Below are 20,508 nucleotides of genomic sequence, written 5' to 3' on the forward strand. Positions count from 1 at the left end.
TCGGTGTAAGAGGTGGGGAGGAAGGGAGGAGCATCATGATATTACGCCGGAGCAGACGATGCTCCGGAGAACGAGATCGGTGCTCGTAAGGAAGAATAGAGGACGAGGCTGGCGGAGTCGAAGCATCGGTATACGTTTTCGAGACGTTCCAGGACGGTCGCTCTGGGACGCTTCCACGCAACGAGCAAGTCTTATCTTCGCTATGCGCTCGTCGAGGGGTAGGGGGACGGGGGAGGGGGCGTATCAACCCTTCACGGTTTACTTCCGTTATTCTTCGACCGCCCACCAGCTACGCGACGTGCTTGTCCTAGGTTTTCTTCACGAATACGTTTCTTACGTACGAACGCACACCCTTTTCTCTTTCTTCCTTTTTATACGTATGTACATATATGTACACATATATGCATATACACTATATTTTTTTCCTCGACGATCGAACGAGAGAACCGCGCCACGATTCTCGCCCTAGGTGCGTGAGTATTTTTGGAAAGCGGAGGATGGTCGGGCAGAAATTACAGAAAAGCGTGACCGAGAATCGACGAACGAGGCGGACGAGGACAGAGGCCTGAGCGACAAAAAGGGGAGACTTGACGATTTATAATCGGTGACGAATGAGCGCGATCGCCGAGGGAGAGCCCTCGCCTCTCGGCCGTTTTATAAATGTCGCAGAGCAATAAAGACGCTCGATGGATTAGCCGTGAGCCCGGCATTCCAAAGGCAACGGGTTTCTATTCTGGTGATTTGAAACCAGGCACGCGCGTCCAATGAATCAATCGAAATCTCCGTTTTTTCGCTTCCTCGCGCCTCTTCGATCTTTCGAATACCTTTTAGCGTCCGAATCGTCGTTCGAGATTCGTCGACGAGCAGATACACCCCATACCATACCCGGTGTCTATCGCGTTTTTTACGATGGAGCGGCTCGCTTCTGGAGAGTCACCCCTCTCCCAGCCTGGAGAGTCTCCCCTCCCCTCCCCTCCCCTTCCCCACGATCGTTCTTTTTCCTCGGCGACGCCGTGACACGAACACGCGGTATCCCCGCTGTTCCAAGAATTCACGTACGCGTCATAAATAGTGGCCTGCTCGCACTGTGCCGCCTCCGCTTCCCATCCTCGCCCCCTCCGCCTCCCCCTCCCCCTCTCCCTCCCCCCTCCCCGATTTCTCGCACGTTTCGACGTTTTCCAATATTCCAAACTGCACCGATTCCATCTGGGGTCTCCCTGCGTAGCTTCTTCAACGTCGCCCTCTTCTTTCCCCTCCCCCTCCCGCCCTATCCCTCTTTCACCAGCTTCGCGAGTATCGATTCTATAGTATCGAGCGCCGCGGCTCTTCGAATTTTTCGTCGAAGGAGCACGATCGAAAATGGAAAAAATTTTTACGAATCGAATTTCGATCGTTCAATTCTATTGCTTTTCAGTATCTTCGTTTTTTGGGAGCATATATTTCGTTTTCGAACGAAAAGACGAATCGATCGTTGCAATCAAGCAGCGCAAAGATTCGTCGAATTCTTAGTTACTCTCGTTTCTTTTTTTTTTTTTTTTTTTTTTTACATTTTTCATCTATGCATCGAATTTGCCAAAAAACGAATCGAATCGAATTATTCAACTGTTCTAAACCACGGCGAGTGGACGGAATGGTTAAATTCGTCGAAAACACGAATTGGCGCCAAACACGTTTTACGAGCATGCGCATGTCGCTCGGCGTGGGTTTGTTGTGCGTCGACCTTTACCTAACTGCTCTCTCTCCCTCTCTCTCTCTCTTCGAGTCGTAGCTGGCTCCCTTAGCTCTCCTCTCCGCCCGGTTCCCTGGCCTCCCTCTGTAACTACCGCCGCGCAGCCACCCCCGTCGCCAACCCTGACCTGATTTATGGGATTCTCCAAGTGTCTACCCTGCCGACGCGCGTTTTCGAGCCTCCCTACCCCAACTCTCCCCTCCGCTTTCTCTTCCTCTCTCTCGCCGGTGCAGACAGCTGGCTAGCATTTTCACCGACACGCGCTCCTTTCCTTCTCCGCGACCGAACCTTTTCTATCTTATCGCGTTTTTCCCTCTCTCTCTCTCTCTCTCTCGAAAGAGAGAGAGAGGAACGAGTTCGAGTTCGACTGAGCAATCGACTGAGAATGAAAGCCGATTCTGAAGCGAGAGAGAGAAAGAGAGAGAGAGAGAGAGAGAGAGAGAAAGAGAGAGAGAGAGAGAGAGAGAGAGAGAGAGAGAGAGATCGTATTCGAAAAGAGCGTAATTTCGATTTTCGCCTCGCCTTATTTCTCCTCTTTCCCCCATTTTCCCTTCTTCCCTTCCTCGTCCCGTTTTCCCCGCCAGATATGGCCGAGTAATATACGAGCACTGCATCTGTTCTCTCTTCGTGTGACGCAACGTCCTGCCATAGATCACGCCGAGGCTTTTAGAGAGTGAAGGCTGTTAAGAAAAGCGCGACGAGGACAGCCGTGCGGACGGTAGATGGAACGGAGAATACGGAGGGGCGAGGAGGGAACGGGGAGAGGGGAGGAGGAGAGAGAGTAAGGTTGGAACGAAAGAGAGTCTACGTTACGAGGGAGACGAGGAAAGAGAGGGAAAACTCGAGCTGCTATGGGACACAAGGGTAGGAGGTGGGGTGGGGAGGTTGACAGGGTGACGTACCGTTGCTGTTAAACTCGGTTAACAGCGAGAGAAGTAGTGTATCGGTGAGTTCGTTTTTCTCCCCGGCTATTATTCGCCTTTGATCAACCACGAGGCAAGAAACGGATTAAGAAAAGATAAAGATAAAGAGATTCAAGTCCAAACTTGAATCGAAAGTACGAATCGATCGGAGCAACAAAGAATATGACACGAAGAGGCACGATTGATTACGTAACTAGTAGTCGCATGTACGGTGAACTCTCCTATTAACGCGCCTCTTTATCTTATTAATTGCGATTGAGAATAAAATATTTTCGAGAAAACAAAAAAGAAGCAATTCTGATTTGCTGAATTTATCCTTTAGAGAATTCGATATCCTTTTCGAGTCGTTGGTAGAAGAAGGGGGGAAGGAAAGGGAACACGACGGCTAGCTAGATACAAACGGGAAGCGAACGCGTCGCTCCGCACCGCGTCGTGCAAACCATTCAACCGAGATATACGATCGAGAGTTTGTTCGCGTTTATGGGCTGCGTCTGGAAAGAAGGTGGAGTGGGAGGCGAGGGATACGCGGAGGGTAAAGAGAGAAGAGAGAGAGAGGGGGAGAAAGAGAGGCGAGTTGCCGCTTTATCGGAGCACCCTTATGCCTATTATGCCTCCTCATCCCCCGATGGTAGCGGTTTAACGCGCGGCCATCCCCTTGCCGCGCTAGACGTTCGGTCGGTTGCGCGACGCGGTGCCGAGTTCGGCCGAGTTTAGCCGAGCGTGGCCGAGCGACGGCGACTCGGGCCGAGGGGAGCCGAGGGCGAACGACGCTGGATGACGCGGCACGGCGCGGCGCGCGAATTAAAACGGCTCATAAATATCTGAAACAAAGGCGGCCGCTTTCGAGGGCGTACGGTACGAAAGATATACGGCCGGTTAGGATGGCTGGTAACGGGCGGATAAGAGAGGGGGCCGGGGGAAGAGATGTGGCTGCGAAGGGAGGGGATTCGTTTTCCGACATCGGGTCGGGAAAACGAGCAGGGTCGAAAAAAAGAGGGTGGAAAAAAAAAATATTCTTTCCATCCTCGTGGATCGAATCGAGCGTGGTCTCGTGGCCGCGAGGCGAACTATTTTTATGACCATTCTGACTTTTTCTCTTTCAGGTAAGTAGTGGTCTCCGATCGTTTGAAAAGCGAGCGGCCCGCAGCCGCCGCACCGGACGGGAGACATGCGCAGCAAGCAGCAGCCGAGGCCTTCCTTTCGGTGGCCGCAGCAACGCGGCGATAATCTTACCGGTAAATATCCCAACCACACGCAACGCATCAGCACGCACGAGAGCACGCACACGCATCCACCTTATTTGCACGTATTTCTTAGTCTGCGCCATTACTCGTTGCGCTTTTTTTTCCCCCGCGTCCTTATATACATTCGATCTTCCGCTTTTCGATCTTCGTTTCGGGTATCGCGTCTATACCCGATATACGATCCCATTACGTAAACGTAAACGCGTTATCTTTTAAACGTTACGTTAAATTTTTACTTGCATGCGAATAGAATCGTCGTTTCTAGATCGATCTTTTCCAAGATTTTGGCCATCGCACGGATCATCGTAAGCAAAAGGAAAAGCCCGGTTTTCGAAGAGACGGGTCGGTTCGTCGAAAATTAGTCAGGTGTCGTCGTGTGCGCTCTACGTGTGTGTGCATTTCGGTGGAGAAATTAGAAATGCCCGGGGAGATTTATTGGCCGGTTGCTCGGGTGAACAACACCCGAAAGAAGATGATGGTCCTGCTCGCGAAATATCACGACATATTCGCGATACTTGTATAAATCGTTCGAATCTTGGAGGCGACCAATTATAACCGCTACTTAGCTTATTTAAACGATTTTGCCCATCGGTCACGGTCATCGTACGCTCGATTAATACGCGGAAAAGGCACCGCGTTCAGATTCGGCCGAGGAACGAAATTGGCAACGGTCACGGGCTCGAGGTAGAAAGGAGGGCACGTTGCTCTCTCGAAACCTTCCGCTTCCTTATACATATATATATATATATATATACACACACACACCTATCTCTCTGCATCGATCCTTCGGAAGGGAGGGAAAGAGAAAAGAGAGACGCGATATTCGAGGAAAAGCTTGATCGCGCGGCCGAAAAACCAGCCGTGGATGACGATGAGAGGAGATATCGAGCGATCGTTGATAACAGACGCGGATAAAGTACAAGCCGCGTGCGTGTGCCGGACAAACGGGGTCGTGGAGGGACACGCGACTCCTCTCTCTCTCTCTCTCTCTCTCTCTCTCTCTCTCTCTTTCTCCCTCTCGCTCTCTCCAATAGCCTCCGGCCAGGGAATCGCGGCGGTCGTCTCGACGATAACCCTCGAATGACGTGACAAGCGAAATCCCTGTATCCACCGGTCCGGCTGGCGCTTGGATATCGGCGGACGTCTAAATGAACCGTTGTACCTTCTGCTTTGATTTCAAAGAGAGCGGAGGATCCCTAACAGCGGAGGAATATTCATTTAAATATCTGTCGATACTCGAGTCAGACGCGAGGGTTGCACCGATGTCAGCGGCGGACTTATGTGCCCTCCGCGCTCTCCGCTCCCCTCCCACCCTGTCCCCGTTCTCCTCTACGCTCGCACGCGTATCTACCTACCTACCTACCTACCTACCTACCTACCTACCTACCTACCTACCTACCTACCTACCTGTCTACCTGCGAGCGTTGTATCTATACACGCCCACCAGTCCACGTCCGATCTCTGTCGCGGATACGTTGAATCCCGCACTTTGTTCTCGCCATTCAACCATCTCTCCTCGATCTCTTCTCGTCCCTTCACGTTATGCCGCTTCCTCCTTCCCGAGGAGAGGAGAGATTTTTCAAAACTTTCGCCGATCGAATTGTCTTATTCGTCGACGAGGAGGAGCAGTAGTCGAAAGATGATCCGAGAATGGAAGTGGAATGGAACGAGAGGGGGGACGGTCGGTCGGACGGAGGCGCAAGTTTGCTCCCCGAGGCGCCTGAATCCGCGCGGCGGTGCACCAGGATTCCCTCCCGTTCGCATTTCGTTCTCCTCCACTTCCAGCAGCATTTTAATCCAGGGAAACCGGGGGACGTCACTCCACCGCCCCGAATAATCAGGCTGAAATTCGTTGCGAGCGGGCGCGCAACAAAAGAACGGCGGCGATATTAGTCGGGCGAAACTGCGCGCTCTCGCCGCAGCGTCTGTGGAAAAGTCGGGGCCGACATCGCTTGATCCTTCCGTTGCTTGCCTCTCGGCAGCGCCTGGCGATTTACAGGGCTCCTCGAGGAGGAGGGACGATCGTTAATCGGGGGCCAAGCGTTGGATCGATTAATAATCCCCTTTCGCGCGATCAATTGTGCAGTGATCGATATTTCTCTTTCTCCTTCGAGTACTCGTCGCGTGGGGAAGCAAAGTATTTATTTATAAGTATTTTTTTGAAAATTAATATGATTGATGATGATAACTGGACTCGAATCATTCTGTTATTGGGTTTGATTTTTGGATTTTCGAGCAGGAAGGGTGAAATAGATAAGCATAGATTGTAACTAAGATAAAAAAGAAATAGATAAAACATTAGACAGTTGTTATCAGTTTAGAGAAATTATTTTGTGAAAATATTTAAATCAATTGGATTTTTCTGTTATATTAAGAATCCGTTTATATATAGATAAGTTTTGTATTCTAAATATATATCCTTATTCTTGAATATATTATTACAGGAAGACTTTATTTACTTTTACTACTTCGCAAATGAAACAACCGAACTATTTATCGAACCTTAAACGATACTCAATTTTATATCACCGTTATAAAGATAAACAGATAATACGAGGATCATTCGACACATAAAGACAGCAAACCAGTTAATATTTACGTGCAAAATAATAAATTACAGAAGAAACAATTAACCAACCTCGAACTTTCAGAAATCTTCCATTCCCCTCCATTTAAAAAAAAAAAGAAAAAAGAAAAAAAAAGAAGAAGAGAAAATCCACGATCGCATCGATCCATCCACGTAGCCACGAAAAGAAAGAGCATCGTCGTGTTGGCACGGCGAGTCGGCGCGCGAAAGAGAGAGAAAGAGAAACAGAGAAAGAGAGAGAGAGAGTGCGTCGGCGGGTCTCGTCGCGTCTGTTTGGCGCATCGACGCGTTGCACACGTTCGTGTCCGACTTGGAAATAAGAAGAGGGAGGGGGGAGTAGCGCGAGAGCGGGAATGAATCGCTGCCACTCAAGGAGCAAGAGACGGACGCGGCCCGACCCGACAAGGCCGCGCTCTCTCTCTCTCTCTCTCTCGCTCGCTCGCTCGTCCAACAGCAAGCACCACTGAAAACGCCCGCCACCAGGCAAGCCTCGTCGATATAACTGTGTCCACCACCGATAACTGCAAAGTTTCGAGCCACGGTTGCCAAGCGGGATACCGTTCCTCGTCGAGAGATTCATCTCCCAGAAATTCCTCTCCTCCTCGTTTCGGCCGTCCATCCGTCCGCGTATATCTCTCTCTCTCTCTCTCGCGCGCGCGCGAATACGCGTCCATCCAACTCCACCACTCCATCCAACGCGTATCCACTCGGCTTAATTATAATACGAGAGATATTTATTGCCACGCGTATCGTCTATTTCCGTCCGAGGGCCGTAGGTGGACCGGGCGAGAACCGGGTATCGCGATCCAACTCTGGCTTCTCAACGGGGCGCGAGAAAGAAAGAAGGGAGGGGGGGGGGTAAGGAAGAAAAATTTCCCGATTCAGGCGAGGCGCGGCCCTCGCGTGTGTCCGCTTCCTTCGGATTAATGGGAGGGTGGCGCGATAAGAGGGCGGCGAATAATACGAGGTCCACGGGCACCTGCCAGCGGGGCGGCCGATGGCTATCGCGCGACGAACCGAGCCTTTCGAGCCGACGCACAATAGTCGTCTCCCCCTCCCTCCGTCGAAAAGTATCCAGCTGCTCCCCGTACTTTTCCGGCTTCGGTGTTACGCGCGCGGCGGTCTCTCCTCCGCGGAGAGAGAGAGGAACGCTCCTCACGTTCCTACCTTCCCGTGGCGCGCCTCCATCCACGTCAATTATTCCGATTACACACCGTACGGTTACGCTTGTCGGAATCGATCGCGAGCGAGTAACGAGGAATAAAAAGGAGGAGAGGAAGCCATCCGTGGAGAGGAAGACCTCGCTTTCGCCTCTCTCTCTCTCTCTCTCTTTCTCGAGTACTCGCAATTAATATCGCCACGACCTCGATCCGTCTCTCTGGCTTTCGTTTCCTTTCTTTCCTTTCGTTTCCTTTCGTTTTCTTCGCTCGTGATCGGAGAGCGACCGCAGAGAGGCAAAGTTCGAGGAGGCACCCATCCGAGACGGGCTCCCTTCTAGTTCCTGCTCGTCTATCTGTGTAATACGCGTATCGCGAGGATGTGTATGGGGGAGGGGGAGGAGGAGGAGGAGGAGGAGGTTCCGTTGGAAACGTTGACGTTTAATCGACGTTCAACGCTTGTCCAGATCTCGACGAGGGGCTCCGTGTGTTCGAGGATAGAGGGGAGGGGGGAGAAGGAGAAAAGAGAGAAGGGAATGGACGCCAAGTGGACGCGGTACGTCCTCCCGTCCGTCACGTTGCCGCCGTCAGATTATCGTTCCGACACTTTCGAGTTATTCCGGCCATGCGCGCCTTTTCGCCTCTCTCTCTCTCTCTCTCTGCGTAGGGGGCAGAGGAGGGAAGAGGAAGGGGCGATGCTCTTCTCCGGAGGGTGCTTCGAACGTTTCGCTCCTTTTAACCGACGAGAAGAAGAAGAAGAAGAAGAAGAAGAAGAAGAAGAAGGAGAAGAGGGAGAAGGAGAAGTCTGTCCCGTAAGAGACTTGGCGTAAGAGAACGTGGATCGAAGAGAGAGAGAGAGAGAGGAGATTTCGAGAGCCAAGAATCTGGTACCTGGGTATTTGAAGTCCGGTCGACCCGTTTGACCGGTGTCGATCAAATTTCCGAGGACGAGATTATTCAAGGCCGACAACGATCGAGACAAAGCTCCTTTCGCGGCCGTACACCTCCTCCCCCTCCTCGCGCAGACTTTTACTCTCTCTCTCTCTCTCTCTCTCTCTCTCTGTCCCTCGCGCATCCATCCGCCTCCGCGAGCCAATTTCCAAAGCTCTCCTCGATTTCTCTCGTGGAAATCAGCCTCTCCATTCTGCGTGTTATAATAACCGTGGAAACGAGAGAAACGCGCGACACGCGCCTCGTTCGATTAATAAATTCGATCATCGTCCCGGATTGGATTATCTTTTCGGGGGACGAGGGAAAAAAAAAAAAAAAAAAAAAAGAAAAAAAAAGGGGAAAAAGGGAAAAAGATCGGAGCAAAAAAAAATTATACACGCCGCGTCGCGTCGATGCAATGCGGTGGCGATGGTGGTGGTGGTGGTGGTGGTGAACGAAGCGCACAGGAGGAAGAGGATGACGTTTAAACGCACGCGCCTATACGTTTACCAAATTATTTCAGTTTTGCACGACCTTATCGATCGGGACGAAAACGGGGTTCGTCGAAACTTGAACTGGTTTTCGGTACCCACACCTCTGCCGCTGTGACACACTCTTGCCTTCCCTAATGGCCACGCACAATCGCGTTCCACCCTCTCCCCCCCTCCGCCTCCCCTTCGACGGAGGGAGAAGAGCGGCGCGAAAATCGTGCCGAACGAATCGCGAAAAATGGCGATAAGCGGCGGTGGCGAACGAACCGCGCCACCGCCAAACCCACCCAACTGCTAATTATCGGCCGTTAATTGATGCAGCGTCGCGCTCGTTACGCGTCTATCATTAGGACGGGGAGGGGGAGGGGAACGCGCGCACGAAAAGTGTAACGAGAGCGCGTTCCCCACGTATTAAAATGCAAACATTCGACTCGGTTTTGGACGGTTTAATGCCTCGCCCGATTTCGGGGCGCGGCGGCCCGGTAATTAAATCGAATGAAATTACCCAACGATTAATGCTCGGGACGCGCGCGTCCTCGGGTCACGAATCCAAGCGGCGGAATCACCACTCAAAAAAAAAAGTATGTACGCATCCCCTGAAAGAGTTATTTCATTGTCCGCGATCTGAATTTTCTCCCCTCCTCCCCCCTTATATATTCCGCGCGTATAACTCGCCGGGGGCGAGGGGGCGGGGCGACCGATGAGGAAGAAACACGCGAAAAGGGAAGGAGACGCGAAAGAGAGAGAAAAAAAATAAAAAAGAAAGGAGGCTCGCCGTTATATTTTCTCCGTTGTATTATACAAGCTACCCCACCCCCTCCCCTCCCTCTCCCCCCTCTCTTCGTCCAGGTTGGGACGGGAGGCCATTATCGCGGAATACCGCGGATGCATCCGCAACGCACACGGCGCCGTTTTTGGACATTAGCATAGCGTATCCGCCCGCCACGTGTACGTGCGCGGCCGCTCGCGGTTGTGCGAGTGAGTTAATGCCCGCGCGCGAGAGGCCGCCGCGACATTTCCCTGATGATGAAGTCGAGCAGCGACGCGTAATAAGGGTCGCGAGAAAGAGAGAGAGAGAGAGAGAGAGAGAGGGGACATGTGACAAAAGGAGACGAGCGGAGCGAGAGAGGGAAGGTGGAGAAAAGGGTTGGCTGTCCGGTAGTAGTAGTGATGATAATAGTAGTAGTGGTAGTGGTAGCGGTAGTGCAGGGCCGGATCGACGTATCTCTCCTTTCTCGAAAATATCGCGAGTATTGGACGCGTCTCACATATATATATATATGTATATATATATATATATATATACATACGCGTGCACGTCGAATTATTTGCACGAATAATTCGAGAGTAGGAAAACGGTCGGTCGGTCGGTCGGTCGGTTGCGCGCGCTACGGTATCGAACGACGAAACTCAAGGTGGTCCACTACATCCCTGGGTGAAGTTGACGCGCGGGGTGGACCTGTCGAGGAGAAGGGTCGAGGCGGACGTGACACGGCCGTCTTGTGACCCGTACAGACCCGTCCGTCCGTCCGTCCGTCCGTCCGTCCGGTTTCGTCCCACCGCTCCTTCCCCCACCCTTGCCCCCGCCCCCGCTGCCTCCCCCTCCCTCCCTCGCCGGTCCACATGCCACCGCGTCGACCGACCGCCGCTAGTCCGGCTCTATTGTTGTTATTATTAAAGGGGGGTCGCTGGGGGCGGGAGGGTGGTTGCCGCCGCTCGGCACGGAGAGGGACGATGACGGAAAGGAAGGCGGCGTCTGCAGGTGACAGATGAAACAGCTACCCTCTCCCTCGCACCCTCTTTAGATCCCCCTTGTTCTCTCCTCTCCTCGCCCTCCCTCGCCCGCTTTTCCTTCTCTCTTTCCCTCTCCCTCCCTCTCTCCCTCCGTCCGATGCACTACCCGTTCGCTCGCACGCACGGAGGCGAAAGAAAGACGGGGGAGAGAGAGAGAGAGAGAGAGAGAAATGGCAAGGAGAGCGAAGGGAGAAAGAGAGAGAGAGAGAGAAGCTCTTTCGCCTACCACACCCCACGATCTTTTCCCCCCTCCCCCCTCTAAGAACTCGCGCTCTTTTGTCGAAAACTTTCAACCTTTGATCACGATTTCTTACGATCGAAGCGTAAAGCAGAGAGAATTAAAGGAATTGCGAGAGAGGGGGAGAGGGAGGGGGAGAGAAGGAGGGTAGAGAGGAAGAAATCGCGAGGTTAGTTTGAAACCTAGTGGGATCCGCAGGGGGATGTACTGTCGGGGAAATGGACACGCGTGGAATGCGCGTTCTCCTCTGGCCGCGCGCCGGCAAAGAAAAGGAGGTCGTGGAGCGGCCGGCTACGTACGAACGAATTCTTCCCACCCCACTTCCACCCCGGGAGGACACATCGTCCTCCGAAATAACTCTACGTCACGGATCGTCACCCCCTTTAATCGCGCTCCACTCCGCCAGGCATCCCGCACACCTCGTTCCACCCACGGCCGAGATTCGAGGATTCACCGTAGACAAAACCAATAAACCGTCCTCGGCCACGATATTCGGAAGCCTGGTGGAAGGGACCTCCGGCCACCTTCTCCTCTTCTCTCTTTCCTCCCAATTCCGAATACCTTCTTCCTTTCTTCTTTCTTCGATATATACACAATATATATATATATATATATAAGCTCGTAACCATCGGGTGTGGTTACGTCCAACTGCTCCTTCCTTTTCCGATCTTTTCCAATCTTCTCTCTCTCTCTCTCTCATATATTCCTTTTCGTATCCTCGAAAGTGACGAAGTCCATCCAAGTCGCGGAAAAGATCAATTGGGGTTGTATGGTCGTTTCGCGACGATAATTTTGGAACGCGTCGGGGGAGCGGAGGGAGAAGGGGAAGGAGGGAGACAGGTCTCTCGCGTCCGTCAACTGGAAGTCGTCTCTTTGGACGACGGTGGACGCCCAGGCGTCGTCGCCGTTCACGGCATTGATCTGTCGGACGGCTGTCTTGATATCGACGTTACCCGTGGGGAGGGTCCGGGACGTCGGGTTGCTAGACGGCTGCCTACTCCTTTAGCCCGCGAAATAAGCTTTCTGCCAACGTCCACGATCCTGCTACGCCTCGCGATTCTACCATCGACCAGAAAAGATATATATATATATATATACTCCAGAAACTAGTAAATTGTAAAAATTGTACTCTCTCTCTCTGTCTTATTATACTTCTCTATAATGTATATATATATATATATATATATACAGTTTGCGTAATACATTCAATACGCTTCACTCGATGTTTTCAACGGACGTTGGAACTCGTTCGTTGGTCAACCGGCGAACGTTAATCGAGGCAAATTGAACGAGCCACGCGGCTCGCGACGCTCGATTAACTTCTCCCCCCATCCCCACTCCCTCCTTTCCGCCCTTACACCAGAGAGCTTTCACCACCGAGCACTCGAGTTTCGGAATACCGGCGTGAGAATGGTCGCAACGCAACGTCTCCCTCCCTCCCCCCTATCCGTAAAAACGGCAGCAACCGACGATGATCGACCGACATCCTTAATCACAGGCCACGGTTTACGATCTCCACGAGACGAAATTCCGCGAAAGGAGGATCGATCATTCCGGCCGACAAAATCGTCAGAGGACGATGTTCCCTCCACCCAAGGTGGGTGTACACCGTCGAATTAACCCCCGAATTTCGCCCGATCGCCCGCAATTACGAATAACCCTAATAATTTTCGACGAGACGGGTTTTACTGCTCGATCTCGAGGAAGAGAGAGACAAAGAGATGATATCCTCCCTGAAGAGAAATTGTTTACCGCTGCTTCTTTAAGCCGCTACCATTTAATTCCTTCCATCTTTCTTTCGATACTCGAAGCAAAAGTACGTATTCGAGTGAGAAGAGGAAGAAAAAGAAGAAGGAGAAGAAGAAGAAGGCGGCACGAATAGGAGCGCTACGATATCGGAACAAGGATGAGGATAGTAGGAAGGTTCGGGTTAGGTTGGTCGGTTGACCCGGTTGACAATCGATTGACGGCTGTCGCCAAGACCCTTCAGCCTTTCCACCTTCTAACCCGGCGAACTTGCCCGCTCGATTCGATGCCGCGCCACCCTTCTTCCAACGTCCTAGCCACCACCTGTCCGTTTCCAACGATAGTTCTGATAACTTTTTCTAATTACGTGTCGCCAAAGACGGACCGTGACGCCTCTCAGAATCGAAGGCTCTTAGAGAAGTGGAGGAGAATCGTGGCCGGCAGGCAGTAGTCCACGTCAGTGGCGCAGCAAGGATAAACGTCGTGTCTTTTTATCGTCCCGTGAATTCTCTGAAAACACGGTTTACATTTATGTGCATATATATATATATATATATATATATATATATGTGTGTACATGTTGTAAGAGGATCGAGCGTATTTAATTTCGATTCGTTCAAATTCTGTACTGCCGTAAAAGGGACACGATGGACAATTAGATTTTAAAAGAAAGACGCATGCATTCACAGGATTCTACGCAGATAAAAGATCGAACAATAATCGAATAATTGTTTGATCGCAAATTTCGAGTAACTTGCTCTCTATGAGCAAGAAGAGCACGAGAAATCTTGCCATCTTCGAGAGCTGCAACGACGGCCTATGCCTTTCGATCGAGAATATAGACGCGACGGTCGAAAAAGAAGGTGGGAAGAGCAAAGCGACATGGCGCGGCAAACCGATTACGCGCGTGTACGACACGAACGCGCGACAGTTGTGGCGCAAGCACACAGACGCGGCAAACGCGCACGCACGTATGCACGTACGCACGCACGTACACGGTTGCCGTTGCGCGAGTTCTCTTTTCCACGAGGTCGACGAGGCTGCCGCACACAGAGGAGGAGAGAGCCTCTGTGGAGGTAATAGGATGGGTATACACCGGGCGGTGTTGGATATTATTTGCCGAGGACAGTGACAAACGCCCGTCAACGTCATTTCCACTCGCAACGTCGGCTTCCTGCGACAGTACCGACACCGCGCGCGATATCACCCTCTCCAACGACACCTTCTCGCCTCTTCCAACTTCCTCTTTCTCCTTCGCTCCTCCCCTCCCTCCCCTTTCCTCGGCTCGAAGGCGAGCTAGAAACGTGACGAGCATATCTAGTTCCGGACCGACCTCTTCCCCCACCTCTTCTCGAGAGCGCTTCACACCTATGCAAGGGCCACTGCTCCCTTCGAGTCGTTTCGTTCGCTGCTATATTTTCCTCTCTCTCTCTCTCTCTCTCCATCTCTCTCTCTCCTTCCTTACGAGCGAGATATAAGCGCGGAATCGTTTCTCGCAACGACGAAAGAAAGCGCGAACAAGGCGAACGAGGAGAGTTCGCGAAGAAGAAGAAACGGCGAAAGGTCCGAGGCGGCGGGGCACGAGAGTGGGGGTTGGTTAGGCAGAAGGGTGTACGGTGACCGGGCGAGGGGGGAGGGGGCACGACGACCGGAGCGGACGGGAGGAGTCGGGCGAGGGGAGGAGAGGCGGGGGGAGGGGAGGGGAGGAGGGGAGGGGGGGCGTAGGTAGTCATTATGTGGAGGGAGGTGACGTCACTGACGGTGACGGATGGCTACACGTCAGGCAAGTATAAACCCCATGGTACCCAATAAATTATTGCAACTATAAATTACTTCTGTGCTCACGATATAATGCCACGGCTACCGCCCCGCCAGTGGTGTGCGTGCACGCGCACACACGTACACGTATACGCGCGTGTTCGCGCTCGCGAGCGCTTATACGTGTGTGTGCGTGTGTTTATGTGTGTTTTGTGTGTGTGTGCGTGTGTGTCGCGTCGAAGGTGGGGCGCGCAAACAAAGGTGGTACTACGATCTCCGACTAACTAGCCACGGTTCGGCCACCGTCACAACCCCATTCCTTCTCTTTTATCGCCGCTCCTTTCTCCCTCTCTCTCTCTCTCTCTCTCTCGCTCTCTTTATTTCTCCTTTGGGAGGAAAGACCATCCCCTTCGATCGGTCGACGAACCTTTCGATCTCTCTCTCTCTCTCTCTCTCTCTCTCTCTTGCCTTTCGTCGAGAGAAATTCGAAATCGCGGGGAGAGGGAAGGGGAAGGGGAATGGGAGGGGATGAGAACCGCCGCCGTACGACGGCATAGCATAATCCCCGGCAATTCGTAATAAATATCGTTGGGACGGCCTGGGTTCGGCGTTATTGGTGTATCTGTCTCTCATCTCGACGATGCCTTTGGGGGAGGGGGGGGGGAGGGCTAAGATGCGAGGCAGAGAACGGCAGACGAAGGGGGAAGATATTATGGGCGTGCGAGTGAGTTATACGGCTTGCCGCATGTGTGTCGCATAAATCTGCCCCGACCTCGGCCCGACCGGCCCCCTCGCGACTGCACTGGAACCGTTTCTAGACTTTCCTTCGATACCGACAACCATGACGACCACGACCACGACCACGACCACGACGACGACGACGACGGCGATGGCGACGACTCTCTCCGGCTCACGATTCCCTGACGACTGACTTGACTGACTTGACTGCTCGACCCGCTCGGATAGTCCCAGATCGATATCGCCTGCCATCCTCTCTCTCTCTCTCTCTCTTTCTCTCTCTCCTTCCCTCGAAACCGAAATTTTTGCCCGCGAAGAATCGTTTCACCGACATCTCGATCGCCGACCGAAACCGCGCTCGTAAAACCTGATCCGCACCGCGGTATTATTTATAGATCGGTGCCGTCCTCGAAACGGCACTCGCGTTTCACGGAATATCGTCCCCCGACAACGATCGACACAAAAGTTTCGAGAAAGGGGAAGAGGCAGAAAAATTACATCGAATCAACTATATATATATATATATATATATATATATATGTATGTATATATGAGAAGGATGAAGATGGAGGAGACGCGCACCTGTCCTTCCGTACATCAGCCGTCCATCATTCGGATCGGCTTCTTTCGTCCCTCTCTCTCTCTCTCTTTCTTCGTACCGCGACGAGGCATCGCACTTATTTACGTTGACACGATATTTATTAGGACGGATCGGTGAGGTTCGTGCGCCGCGGCAGCCTATTTCGGGATCCTCGCGGCGAAAGACCGGCCGGCCACTCGCTCTCTCTCTCTCTCTCTCTCTCTCGAGGAGGGGGGAAGGATTAAGACGCGGAAAACGGTGACGAGGCGGCCGAGGCGGGCCACCCTTGCGAAGAGAAGATCGGGAAGAGGAAGAGCGGGAGGTCGTCGTACCCGATCGAAGCGCGCAACAACCCGTGGAAAAAGGGTGGCGGAAAGGAAAGAATTCGAGCGGCGACGACCACTTGGCGGAGCGGGGGCAGAGCGCGACACGCGGAGGCTGTGTAAACGAAACGATAACCGGACGGATCGACACCAGCTGCTCCGTGTTTGTTGCCGGTTCTATAAATAGGGACACGGACCCGTGTTCCGCTCCTTCTCGCGAGCCGCGCTCGATCTCGATCATCCTCCCCTTTCTCTCCTCTTCCTCCTATCCGCGCCCTTTCTCTCGCGCTTTTTAACTCTCTCGCTCTCTGCAGAGTTGCTGCCGCTTCGTTGCTTCTCCTCCTCCTCCTCCTCCTCCTCCTCCTGCTCCTCCTTCTCCTGCTGTCCGTAGCCGACTCGAGAGACGTTACTTCGCTGACAATTATTGTTGTCACGGGCTCCGCACCGGCAGTCGGTAACGGGAGTGACATTTCGAAAGGCGGCGTGACGGCGAGTGGAAGAAAGAGACGAGAAGGAGAGTCGAGGGGGGAGGGACGGGTGACGGATATCGCGATGAAGGCGTCCTCCTGTCATCTCTCTCTCTCTCTCTCTCTCTCGTTTCCGCTCGCAGAGACCGAAGAGAGAGAAATCCTCGAAATCCTCTCGCGAAAATAAGTATCGTTTCCGGTCGAAATGGAGGGAAAGAGAGAGAGAGAGAGAGAAACAGAGAGAGAGAGAGTTTGGAGGATTTCAGCTTTTTAAGCGGGTGCAGCTACGGCAGCAGCTATACGGCAGCCACGCATCGATCATCACTGTCGCCTGTTGCGCGATCGACCAAACGAACAAACGAAAGAACGAGGAGCGCAGAGAGAGAGAGAGAGAGAGAGAGAGAGAGAGAGAGAGAGGAGCGGTCTTGCCGGACGCGCATCCCATCGTCCATCATCCATCATCCACTCGTCCTACCTGCATCACCGGACTCACCTACGGCGCGACCGTGCGTGCCTCATCATTAATACCGCAGTACGCGCGACGCAATTTACTCGATCGCTCCCCCCTCCCCTTCCCACCATTTCTTTCTTCCAGAAAATATCGCTCGAATTCGAATTTCTTCCGAAAGTGTTAGAAGATCGTACGAAAATAAATTTCGTTCAAATACTGATTGCCCCTTATTATATATACGGATATATATATATATATATATATATATATATATATATACATACACAACGAGAGAAAGAAACGGTTTCCATTCCAAATCGTCCCGAAACGGGGAACGTCTCAATCGAGGGGAAGAGAGAGAGAGAGAGAGGTACGCATTTTTTATGCACCGGTGGAATCGCGAGGAGGAGAAGAGACGAGGAGGGGGAAGGATAAGAAGAAGGAGCGTGGCCGAGAGGGGGAGGGGAGAAGCAGCGATTCGACAGGCTGATGGAGTGAGTGTTGACTTAGGATAACAGTCGGCTCATCGGTCAATCAGTCAGGTAGACCGACTACGGTAGGTCGGTGCTCCGTCTTCGGTTCGGCCCTGTCGTCTCGTTCGGACGCTCTTAAGTGACTCACACGGATCCGACCACCCGACGCGTTCCATCCTGGAAGACAAAGCGATCCTCGAGGAGGAGGAGGAGGAGGAGGAGGAGGAGGGAAGAGGATCGAGTCGTAAACATTTGCGTCAACGCCGAGCGCGACGTGTCGTTCGTCCCAACGATCGAACCGGTCCAACCTCGAAGGAGGGGGAGGAGGAGGAGGAGGAGGAGGAAAGGAGGGGAAGAAAAGCTCGAGGAAACGGTGCAAGGATCGCGAAAGGAAACGTTCGGTTGTTGGAAAGCGAGGCGACCGGGTGAGATTCGAGAGCCGGTTGCTTGGGAGGGGAGAAAGAAGGACGGGGAGCAAGGAGAATGGATTCACCCGTCAGTCACTCTCTGGCAGACCGCGAGAGAATCACAATGCGAACCCTCCCCCCTTTCCTCTTCTCGTCTCTCCTGTCCTTCTGTCCGACCGCCCGCTCGCCCGTTCGCCCATCCTCTCTCTCTCTCTCTCTCTCGCTCTCTCTCTCGCTCTCCTCACGTCCGTCCGCCAAGTCTGTCCGCCTGTCCATCCGATCGTCTCTTCGTCTGCCTCCTGTCACTCTCCTCGCCAGCCTCTCCCGACGCTTCTCTCGCATCAGGAATTCATCTCCTCTCCTGTCCTGCGCCTTGTCCTCCTCCTCCGTTGCTCCTTTTGTTCCCACCCTCCTTCGTCCGTGCTCCTCTCTCTCTCTCTCTCTCTCTCTCTCTCCGTCGTCGCCTTTAGTCACAACTTTTCCTCTCCGCCTTTATCTCCCCAATTTCTCTTTTTTTAATTCTCTCGAATTCGAGATGGAAATCGTAATTTGCAATTTGGGAGGGGGAGAGAGAGCTACAAGGAGGGGGTAGTCTAGAGCCACGTATTATCGGTGCACGCAACAATGCACGGACGAGCATTATTTGCATTCCTGTATCTTGGACGACGAGGACGAGGGCGAGGACGACATCCTGGAGTGTGGAGGAGGAGGAAGGAGGAAGGGGAGGGAAAAGGGAGCGCGAGAGGGATGCTGGAAGCGGGCGGAGCTCGGCGTGCATCGGTGGTCCGCCCTGGGTCCCCTTCTCGGTAGCGGGCCGATTCCAGCCGATCCTCGCATGCCTTTTACCTCCAGAGGCCCTCCCGTTGTCGTCTTCCTCGTTCTCGTCGACGACGCGGTCATCCTCGCGATCCTTTCTTCTTCTTCTTCTTTGAGAGAGAGAGAGAGGAGGCTCTTCCATCGAATCGTTCACGGCCGCGCGGAGGGCTGTGGTCTGGAAGGGCCGTGGACTGCTCCAGGCCGAGAGAGACAATGGACAATGGGGACATAAATCTGCGTAATTAGTTGCCGATGCCTCCTCGGATCGATGCGCGATCTCTTTTCCCTCCTTCTTCCGTGGCCCATCGGCGAACAAACGATCGTTTGGTTGGCCAGTCGGCAAAGTAGGACGGTGCTCTTGCCTGTCCCCACCCCTCTCGGAAGGGAGGTGTGCTGGTCGCTCCCCTTCGCCTTCTTTTTTTTTTTCTTTTTTCCTTCCTCCGAGCGGCCTCGCGCCATCACCGAGGGGGACGAGCCGGAACAAGATGGCGAATTTCCCTTCCGGGAACTGGACGATACTCGCCCGATACGCGCGTCGAACGAATCGCGGCGGGACGATTGGGAAAAGAGTTAATAAGGAATCGTTCGACGCGCGAGGAGGAGGCTGCGCATTTATCGTTTCGCGGCAGACGTCGCCGTCGTCTTTATCGAGAGGCACGATAAATGAAGCGATAACGAACAATGCGTTACCACGCGTCATCCTCCTCCTCCTCCTCTCGACTTTCTCGTTTCGAAAACGGCGAAACGTCCGTCTTCTTCCCTTCCCTTCCCTCCTCCTCGATTCGCATCTTAAACATCGCACAAACACGCCTCCCGATCGAACTGAATTGTGTTCATTTTCCGTTTGCAGGGGAGGACGGAGTCGAAGGCTCAGGGCCCGGCGCGGACCTCCAGGGGGAGGAAGGCGGCGATTGCGCGGAGGATGACGGCCCAATTAGTCCTAGCGAGAGAGGTTGCGCAACGGCGGCCAAGGAGGAGGAAGATGGGGACGCGACCGACGAGGAAGACGACGAGGACGGATCGCCGCCCGCCCCATCGCCTTCCGCGACAGCGAGACTGAACCCCGCCATTCTAAGGGACAGCGGACCGCCGGACAGGTAAACAGACCCTTCTCCTCCTCCATTCTCCTTTCCCTCCCCCTTTCGAAGATGAGAGGAATCGGATCGAATCGAGGGAAGAACGCGTTTATAAACGGTATTAACCGCCGCGGCGTTTGTTGCGCGACGATCGTCGAATGTGGGACGGGCGTAAATTTCGACGAACACGGTTCGCTTGAAACTCATTAGTCGGTGCTTTACCCGGAGCTCGGCGGTCATAAACCGCCTAAATCAACGAGAGCGCCGCTGCCGTTCCCTTTGAAGTTCGCCGGCTCTCTTTGGCCGCCCCTACCCTCCCTCGTCGTGTACACACGCGAACCGTTCTCGTTGTTCGAGCGCGACGAATCGTCACGCGGATCCGTGCCGCGCGAGAGAGACGGAGAGAGTAAACGTGTATCTTTGCGAAAAAGAGAGAGAGAGAGAGAGAGAGGGAAAGAGGAAGAAGGGGTTTAAATAAGCCGGTGCCAGAGCGACGATATCGGCGCGACGGCTAATAGAGATAGGCACGTGTTACGCGTCGTCGACGACGATCCCACCACCGCCACGGCCGCCGCTTTAC

General features: G+C 53.2%; 1 protein-coding gene across 4 annotated transcripts in view; it reads left to right on the forward strand.

Annotated features, from left to right (window-relative positions):
- Window positions 1–20,508, forward strand: part of LOC122717547 (protein tiptop) — a 73,543-nt gene that overhangs the window by 46,663 nt on the left and 6,372 nt on the right. For 3 of the 4 annotated variants that reach the window (XM_043941746.1, XM_043941747.1, XM_043941745.1), the window contains 2 exons: window positions 3,756–3,887; window positions 19,703–19,949. In XM_043941746.1, coding sequence (XP_043797681.1) covers window positions 3,821–3,887; window positions 19,703–19,949 — 314 coding nt within the window. In that variant the 5' untranslated portion in view covers window positions 3,756–3,820. The remainder of the gene's footprint in view (window positions 1–3,755; window positions 3,888–19,702; window positions 19,950–20,508) is intronic. The other variant, XM_043941748.1, reaches the window with a different exon arrangement.

The sequence above is a fragment of the Apis laboriosa genome, unplaced genomic scaffold (genome assembly GCF_014066325.1).
Source record: "Apis laboriosa isolate Shangri-la unplaced genomic scaffold, ASM1406632v1 scaffold53_cov140, whole genome shotgun sequence".
NCBI lineage: Eukaryota > Metazoa > Arthropoda > Insecta > Hymenoptera > Apidae > Apis > Apis laboriosa.